This window comes from Ictidomys tridecemlineatus, chromosome 8, assembly GCF_052094955.1.
Source record: "Ictidomys tridecemlineatus isolate mIctTri1 chromosome 8, mIctTri1.hap1, whole genome shotgun sequence".
NCBI lineage: Eukaryota > Metazoa > Chordata > Mammalia > Rodentia > Sciuridae > Ictidomys > Ictidomys tridecemlineatus.
In genome coordinates, this window is record NC_135484.1 from 113,762,687 (window position 1) to 113,772,157 (window position 9,471).

The 9,471-nt window shown below is 52.1% G+C and overlaps 1 protein-coding gene across 1 annotated transcript; it reads right to left on the reverse strand.

Annotated features, from left to right (window-relative positions):
* Positions 1-1,273: 1,273 nt before the first annotated feature.
* Positions 1,274-6,725, reverse strand: Pim1 (Pim-1 proto-oncogene, serine/threonine kinase). Its single transcript, XM_005318744.5, has 6 exons — positions 6,252-6,725; positions 6,034-6,140; positions 5,878-5,928; positions 5,418-5,784; positions 3,749-3,925; positions 1,274-2,781 (listed from the first exon to the last, which is right to left on the reverse strand). The coding sequence occupies exons 1-6, from the start codon at positions 6,331-6,333 to the stop codon at positions 2,624-2,626; spliced, it is 942 nt and encodes a 313-aa protein (XP_005318801.1). The 5' UTR covers positions 6,334-6,725; the 3' UTR covers positions 1,274-2,623.
* Positions 6,726-9,471: the final 2,746 nt, after the last annotated feature.

Below are 9,471 nucleotides of genomic sequence, written 5' to 3' on the forward strand. Positions count from 1 at the left end.
CAGAATATCAGGCTGTGTTCAGACTACCACTTAGTGGATTCAGGGGTTCTACCATCCAGTTTAAGTTAAAGTAACTCACAGAATAGACAAGGGGCCTATTAAACAGATTCCTGAATAGAAGCCACGGACTAAAGATACTAATAGAACAAGCAGTAAGACAATGGCAGAGCTAACATTTCACCTATTCCCAGTATAAACCCTTTTTTGAGCACATTGGAGGGAAATGTAAAATAAACACAAGCATTTTCACCCACCATTGTTAATGACTGAACCTCACATTAAAGGTGAAGGGAACCTGAAAAAAATAACACAGGTATAGAGCTTTCCATTAGACTCTTCATTTATCAAGGATATGCTCAAAACAGTGTATTCCTAGATGAGTCTCACTACAAAGCCAAGGTTGTTCAAATCCTGGGTTCAAGCAATCCTCCTGCTTCAATCTCCCTAATGACTAGAACACTAGGCACCTCACCATACCTGACTGCAAAATTTATCAGTGGTAGGGCTGGGGATATGGATTGGTGGTAGAGTGCTTGCCTAGCATGTGTGAGGCACTGGGTTCAATTCTCAGTACCACATAAAAACGGGTAAATAAAATAAAGGTATTGTGTCCAACTACAACTTAAAAAAAATTGTTTTTTGAATGTTTTACTAGTGGACTGGGTGCTGTGTCACAAATCTTTTAATTCCAGCAACTGGGGAGGCTGAGGCGGGATTGCAAATTTGAAGTCAGCTGAAGCAATTTTAGCAAGGCCTTAAGCAACCTTGCCAGATCCTGTATCAAAATAAAAAATAAAAAGGGCTAGGGATGTGGTTCAGAGGTTTAAAAAAAAAAAGTTTACTGATGTAGATACATGTTCCCACGTCAGCATTGTTGGAGAGGACGTCCTACAATAAAAATGCCCTGTACAGCCAACAAGGTAGCCAGTAGCATCAAGTGGCTATTAAATACTTGGAGGGCTAAGGATGTAGCTCAGTTGGTAGAGTGCTTTCCTTGTGTGCACAAGGCCCTGGGTTCAATCCCCAGCACCACCAAAAAAAGAGAAGACAAAAAAACATAAACTACTTTTACAAAAATCAGAGGATGTCCTATTTCATTAGGGCCCCCTCATGACAAATCATGTCCACATTTGCTTAGTAAAAATGACTACCCCAGGACTCCAGCTGAAGCAAACCTACAGTACAACAGGCCTTTAGACCCTCACTAAAGGGCTCAATAAATGCACACCAAGTTAGCCTGCCTCTGCATGGACAAGGATCAGAAACCACAAAGTAAGACAAAAGGTTTTTATTCAAAAAACGCCAAGTATAAAAAAAAAAAAAATAAGATCTCTTTTATTCCCCTGTACAGTATTTCACTCAGATAAAACCAGCAGGCTACATGCTGCTCAGAACAGCCCCAGAGAGGATCCGGAAGGCACACCACCCAGAACTGCGTCTCATATATCTATCCTATATACACTAGTCAGCAATGCCCCTCCCCCACCACTCAGGGAGCCCAAACCCACTGACATGAGTAGGCTCAGGGCCCCCACGGAAGTCAGGGAGCTGTAGCAGCTGTCCCGCCTGAGTCCCGTCACCCCACAAACAGAGCAAGCGTCGCAGCCCTCCCCAAAAGGTCCCAAAGTCAGAGGAAAGGAGGAAAGAAAGGAAAAAAAACAAAAAACAAAAACCAACAACCTAGGGCAGCAGCTGTGGAAGCTTAAGAGCAGGAAGGGAACCAAATAAATAAATAAATAAATACATAACATTGACCTCCAGGTTAGAATGCGCATCTTTCAAAACAAAAGTAAAATAACTTAAAGGCAGGAATTTTTTAAAAATTAGATCAACTACAATCCTTTTGTATACTACCATGCCAACTGTACACACATTTACAGCTTTTCTGTTGATTTGCATTGTTTGTGCATTTTGTGTGTGTGAGGTCTTGGCTTTGAAACAGTTAAGTAAAAACCAAAAAGGAAGACCAGTTCACTGGGAGTTTTACTAAAGGAGGCAGAAAAAGGGCAGGTGGCTCGGCAATTGGCCCTGTAGCCTCTTCCATGGCACCTTTCATATGGAGGAGGGGGAGGGAGGGGGGAGGAAAACAGGGAACCAAACCCAGGCAGATTTTTGGAGAAGCAGCAGGTAAAAGAGGCAAGTTCAAGTATTTCTCCCAGCACAGCCGGAGTCCCCACAGAAGGCACTCAGAAGAGTCGGAAGAGGTGACAGGGACTTAAAATGGTGCTAGTCCTATCCCATCCCAACCTGTTTTCCCCCTACCCGACCCATCGCGGCATTCAGCAGAACTCAGTGATGAAGGGAACAGTTTCATGGCAGGGTTCTCCCACCCCCACCCCCCACCCCGGGATTTTGCGGAGTCCAGCAGTGCTGGACACCCATGAGAAGGAGAGAGTGTCTATGGGAGGAGTTGAGGCCTAGGACACCTGGAGTGGAGTCTCTTCCACCCTATTGGGAAGGCAGCCTCCAGGGGCCTGGGGTCTGGAATGAGTTGTAAATGTTGTTCCTGTATCAAGCACTGTCCTGCTTGGCGATAAGTGTCACCGGTAATCGGGAAGCTGAAGACAGAAGCTTCCCCTCCTTGAGCATCTGATAGGGAGGGGAGGACCTGCCAGAAAGGCTGCTATTTGCTAGGCCCTGGTGACAGGCTGTGGAGATGGATCTCAGCAGTCTCTTGGGGCAGGAGGACATCTTGCATCCAAGGATGATTCTGGATGTCTTCGAAGGATGGCCGATCTGATGGTCTCAGAGCCAAGCACCATCTAATTAGATGCTGACACTCTACAGAAAGCAGAACAGACCAAAGTTATGAATGACTCAACTTGTTTTTGCAATGCAAAGGTCTTCCCAATTTGTCTCCCAGGGGCCCACAGGTATGAGACCCTGAGCAGGCCATGCACTGTACACAACACTGTGCCCAGGTACTCTTTAGTAGGAAACAATGAACTTATCTAGGACGACCCAGGCCGCTTTCAGCTAAAAAGTGGCTCCCCTATTAAACCTGTGGTTTTCAAACTTCAATAGCTAGGGCCTTTCCCACGACACCCACTCACCAGAAATAGGAAGGATGATGACAAGAGATTTTCTATGAGACATCACTGAGCACGGTGAGGTGATTCAATTCACCTACCAACTTAACAATCATGAAACCACCCAGAATGAGGTCACTGGGACCATAACATTTGGCCTTCAGGGAGATGGCTAAAAGAGCCCTTTACTCGACCAACAATTAAAAAAAAAAAAAAAGAGCCCTTTACTTTTTTATTCCCTGGCAAAGTAACAAGGAGTTAAGGGATGTCTCCACTGGTAATTAAATATTTTCAGGAGTTGTGAACAGAGCTTGATAGAAGAGTCCTTCCCTAGCATGCAGGAGCACCTGCAATCCAATCCCCAGCATGGGGGGCGGGCACTTTTCAGGAAAACCAGATGGTCTTTTCTTAGTATGCTTACGCATGTGTCTTTCCTCTGACCTCCCAAGAGAAGTTCAAGTGCATATGATCCCTGAGACCAGCTCAAGTATAAACCACGGGCCTACAATTTTGCTAAGCCAAAGAAAAGACCATGGCATTTCCTGGAGAGTGAAGCTCTCCAGAATTCAAGACCGCCCCTAATAGCATCATGGTTCCTATTTTTCCTTAACTCGCAGAGAAGTGGCTCAGTAGTACTTCGCTTGCCTACCATGAGCAAGTTCTGGGTTCAATCCCTAACATTGCCAAAAAATAAAAAAGGGGGACTTCCATGAAGTTACCTGAAGAGACCCTCTGTCTGAAAAAAACTTGGCCCCTGATGATCTCTTCATCATGCTCAAAAGGAATATCTCCACACACCATATCATACAGCAGGATCCCCAGGGACCAGACAGCTGCAGACCTGCCATGGTAGCGATGGTAGCGGATCCACTCTGGAGGACTATACACTCGGGTCCCTGCAAGCCAGGGGAATAGGAGAGAAAACACTCTTAACAAAATACAAACACAGCTACTTGTGTTCTCTTTAAAAAGTACCACCTCCCCCTTTTCACAGGAGCTGGGTGAACTCCATTTTTGCCCTGTGGGCTCAAAGGAAAATGAAGGAGAGATTTATGGCATCTCTCTAACCCAAAACATTACCCACCTCTCTACCAGCCCAAAGCATAAACTGAAATCCTTTACAATTCCTCCAAGAAACAAACAGGACTGGCTGTAGACCCAAAGTCTGAGGTGAGAATGTGGCAGGACCACCCACAAAGGGATGAATATCTACAAGTCAAGGGCTGTATCACACAGAATATCCTTAAACTTTGCTCTACAATGCCCAGGACCCAGGTGAGATTCTCATCACAGATACAATCCAGGCGAAGATCCTTACACAACACCCTAAGTCAAGGTGCCTTCATCCCCACAGTCTGAGAACCAGGGGGCAGGCACCCACATCCTTTCCTCCCCAGCTGAAAAGGTAGACAGAGCTGCAGGGCTGGTTTCAGACCACGTGATTCCTGTTTACAAACTTTGGATAGTAAAAAAAAAAGGGGGTGGGGTGGGGGAGAGGTCATCCCAACGGTGCTCACCAGGGGGCAGCAAAGACTTGAAGGAAAAAAACATGGGAGGACCCAGCCAGCCATTAACTGTTAAATACAAAAAACGCAGCCCAACCCAGCGTCCTCCAAGGGCAAATAAACACAAACCACAAGCCAGAGTCACAAGTTTTGAAAGGCTGTCGTTTGTTAGGGTAAGCCACTCAGATGATGACCCACCCTCCTTCGCTTTGATCTCAGGCTCTCCATTCCTTCTTTTCTGAAAGAACCCGCTCCAAGCCCCTCCCTAAAGTAAGATAGGTTTTCATCCTCCCTGCGGACACCCAACTAATGTTCAAACCAGCAACAGATCTTATTTCACAACATTCATTCCTTACCCCCTCACCCCACAACACCCCCTAATTTGTTTTTACATTTAGTGAAACTACTATTCCTATTCCTTAACCCTCCCTACATCAAAGGGGAAAGGGAGGGGGGACTGCGGCTCTAAGAACTACCTTACCAGAAAACTAACTCCCTTATGAAACAAAAACAAAAATTACAAAACCGGCATCAATTTTCATCTCTTCCCCCTCCCACCACCCCCCTTTTACTGGCGGGGAAACTGGGTCAGACTTTGGAAATCTGGGCTACGGCCGGTTGCCCATAATCTCGGGAAAAGTCTGGAACCCACTGAATTCCACTGAAAAAAAATAAATAAAATAAAATCAAGCCAGAAACATTACAGGTTCAGCTGGTTTGAAATCCCCGGCTTTACTACTCTGGGAAGCTCTCCTTCGCCCCACCCCTGCTAGCATCGAGCCAGGCGGCCCAATGACCTTTACAAAAGGCCGGAGCAGGAGACTGGCCGAGGCCTCCAGGCCCGGCCGCGACACCTGGGCAGCTCCCTCCCGGGCCGGCTCACCATCGAAATCTGTATACACGGTGTCCTTGAGCAGCGCCCCCGACCCGAAGTCGATGAGCTTGAGCTCGCCGCGATTGAGGTCGATGAGGATGTTCTCGTCCTTGATGTCGCGGTGAAGCACCCCGCAGTTGTGGCAGTGCCGCACGGCCTCCAGCACCTGCCAGAAGAAGCTGCGGGCCAGCTCCTCTTGTAGGGCCCCCCTTTCCGTGATAAAGTCGAAGAGGTCTTGCACCGGCTCGGGCCTCTCCAGGATCAGGACGAAACTGTCGGGCCTCTCGAACCAGTCCAGGAGCCTAATGACGCCGGAGAAGCCCGAGCTCACCTTCTTCAGCAGGACCACTTCCATGGGCACGCGGGTGCCATTGGGCTGCAGGGACGAAGGGCTGGTTAGGGCGGGAGCCGGGGCGCGCCCTACACCCCACCCACCGTTCCTGGGGGTCGCTCGCTTCAGAGCACTCACCAGCTCTCCCCAGTCGGAAATCCGGTCCTTCTCCACGTGTTTGATGGCCACCTAGAAGCCCCAAGGAGTAGATCGTTAGATCCCCTCGCCGGGGCCAAAGCACAGCCGCGTGCCCCCCGCCCGGCGCTCCCTCCCCACAGCGGGGCGCCCACTCACCGGCAAGTTGTCGGCGACACGGATGCCTGAGTAGACGGAGCCGAAGCCGCCGCTGCCCAGTAGCGGGCCCACCTGGTACTGCGACTCCAAGGGCTCCTTCTCTTTGCCTAGGAAGGGGGAGACACAGGGTACTCAGCATCGGCCCGCGAGCCCCCAGCCTCCTTCCCACGCTGAGGGCGCCGCCGGCGCCCCCATCCTCGGACCCGGAGAACCCTTACCCGGCGCCAGCTTGGTGGTGTGCAGGTCGTTGCAGGGCGCGGCGCGCAGGTGGGCGAGCGAGTTGATTTTGGACAAGAGCATCCCAACCTCCAGGGTGTCGGCGCAGGGAACGTGCCCGGAGAACCTGCAGCAGGCGCTGGGGCTGGGGCTGTGCGGGTGGCTGGAGCTGTTGCTGCGGCTGGCGATGCGGCTGTGGCTGCGGCTGGCGCGGAAGGCCGAGGGCGAGTCGGAGGACAACTGGGGGCGCTGCCGGGGCTGGCAGAGGGAGGGCGAGTCGGCAGGGTCAGGCAGCGTTGAGGACGACGGGGTGAGAGGCTCCTAGGGTTTCTGCGGGACAGAAAGCTCGTGGCAGCTGCTGCTGCTGCTGCTGATCCCGCCGCTACTGCCGCCGACTCCTCTCCGGCCTCCTCCGCCGCCGCGGCCGCTGCAGCAGACGCCCGGCTCGCCCCGCCGCCAGGAGTAAAGGGGCGGAGCGCGCCGGCGGGGAGGGCGCGCGGGCGGGCGGGGACGGGGCGGGGCCTCACCGGGAGGCCAAGGCGGGGAGCTGGGCTGCCGGGCTGGCGGAGGGAGGAGAGGGGGTGGGGAAGCGGCGGGACCAGGCAACTCCTCTGGGCCCCCGCCCCGCGGGCTTCGTCGCCGCGCCCCGGCCCCGCCCCCCATCGACCCGTACTCAACCAACCAGAGGCCGACTGATCTGCATAACGCGGTGCGCCCCGCCCCCGCCCCGCCCCGCTCTCGCGGTCAGAATGGTCTCTACGCCGCCACGACGTGGCGGGAAGGAAAAGGCGCCAAAATGGAGGGGGAGGGGCGCGGGGCGTGAGGGGAGGCGGGAGCTGGGTGTCGGGCCGCGAGGGAGGAAGGATGGGGAGGGGCGTATCGATTCAAACCCAAACAATAACAAAGCCATCAAAGGCCGCCCGAGGCCGGCTCTGCGGCTCTCGGTTTCTCGGAGGTTTTTGGGTCAAGGGCTCGAGCTGGAGCATAACAAGTTGCGCGGAGACCACGGGCGTTGGTGTGTCAGGCGGGGAGGCCGGCGCGCCGGGGTGTGAGGGACTGTGTGTGGGGACGCCGACGAGGGTGGTCTTTCTGTGTGACTCAGACTCGAGACCTCCAAGTCTGCCTGGGCGGGTTGACGACGCGCTGCGGGCCGGGGCTGGATCCCGGGGGTTTGCGTGTTGGGGGCGCGTGGGGGGCGACAGCTCTGTCAGCCGTGAGTCACGGCGGTTTCACGGAGGGAGTGGAGGAGTCACCGCCTGGAACAAAACTGGGGGAGAACTCGGCTGCGTCGGGGTGGGGGCAGCCGACCTGGGTAGTTCGAGCGGGCTCCAAGGTCAGCCCCCGGATTCCCGTTTTAGAAAACGCAGAAAGGTGCCAGCGGGCCCCCGTTCCTGAGAAATGACGCGTGTGTCACAGTGCCCGGGGAGGAGGAAATCACGACACAAATATTAGTATTGTGGTGCCAGCTGCTGCCTCAGCCCCTCGGCGCGGGCGGGAGAGGGAGGAAAATTCCGGGTCTGGAGCGAGGGTGGGAGGGGCGCGGGGTCTCAGGGGGTCCGCACGTTGTAGTCACCTGGCCGTCGCCTGTTGTGAGCCGGCAGGCGGTCCCGGCCATCGCGGGCCCACCCCAGGCCCGCCTCGAGGGACTCGCCCCGCCGTCCCCGCGCCCCATGGAAATCACCCGGGGAGTTGCCCAGCCCACCCTCGTCCTTTGTCCTCGGAAACTTCACGGAGAGTTGAGGAGGACGTGGGGAAGGAGCCCAGTCACGTTCCGTGGAAGCCAGCCGCCGAGTTGGCGGGGCCGGAGCCGCTGCGAGCTGACTGCACCCCGTTTTCATTTTTTTTTTTTCTTCAAGTTCCTGCCTTTTAAAGGGAAAATGAGGAGCGGTTACCGCTCCCCTCATGAATGGATCTGAACGTGTCCTTTACAAGTTTCCCCGGGCTTGCTCCCGAAAACGCCCCACCCCACCACTGAGGCGTTTATCTTCTAAAACTACAGATTCACCCCGTGTTTGTGTTCTGTGGCCTAGCCCATTCATTTTTGATGACTAGGAGAAAACCCAGGGGAACAAGAATGATTCCCTTTTTGCAGATAGGAAAACGAAACAGAAGGAGGGTGACACGGGGTCGTACAACAGCCAACACAACCGCTCAGGGACAGAAGAAATGACCCAAATTCAACTCCAGAGTTCTTAAAGCTTTCCAAAGCTCTGAAACCCTTTGGCAGGCTGGGGATGTGGCTCCAGAGCGCTGGCTGAGCATGTGCAAGGCCAGAGTTCCATCCCCAGCACAATAAAAAATAAAAATAATAAAACTCCTTGGAACTGAACAAAACCTAAGTAAATGTACATACACGTGTGGCCCCAGTCCCTCTAGCCTCCTTTTCCTCTCAAGCCCTCAGGCCTAGCCACAGAGGAGTATCCCGGCTTGCTCCCATCACCTAGCATTGCCATGTGCTGTCTAGGTGTTTAGATGTGACACATTTTTTCTTTTGATAAATACAAAGAATAGTGATGGGCATGTTAATACTTTCTGTGTTTGAAGAGTCAGTCAATCTGTCCAGGAAGTGCTCTTTCCTATTCATTTATTTATTTATAGGCCGGGGGAACCCAGGGCCTTGTACAAGCTAGGCAAGCGCTTTACCACCCCAACTCCACCACTTTACCTACTGAAGAATATTGTAGTTTCACTGCTTTTTTTTTTTTTTAAAGTACTGAGGACATAATCCAGGGTGCTGTACCACTGAAGGTTATATCTCTAACCTTTTCTATTTTGCAATAGAGTATCACTGTATTGCCCAGACTGGTCTCTAACTTGGGATCCTCTTGCCTCAACCTCCTGAATAGCTGGGATTACAGGTGTGGGCCCTTAAGCCTGGCTACTTCTACCACATTTTTGCTGAACAAACTCCAAGTATTCCTTCACTGTCAACTGCTAATCATGGGTTGTTTGTTTAAAAAAAAAAATTGTTAACTTCTTAGTTATTTATATTTTGTCTCTCTCTTTTTTTAATTTGGTACCAGGGATTGAACCCAGGGGTGCTTAACCACTGAGCCACATGCCCAGCCCTTTTTTTTTTTTTTTTTTTTTTTTTTTTTTTTTTTTAGAGACAGGGTCTCACTGAGTTGCTCAGGGCCTCACTAAGTTGCTGAGGCTGGGTGTGTTCTCCATTCTCCTGCCTCAATCTCCCAAATTGCTGGATTTTCAGGCATGCACCACTGG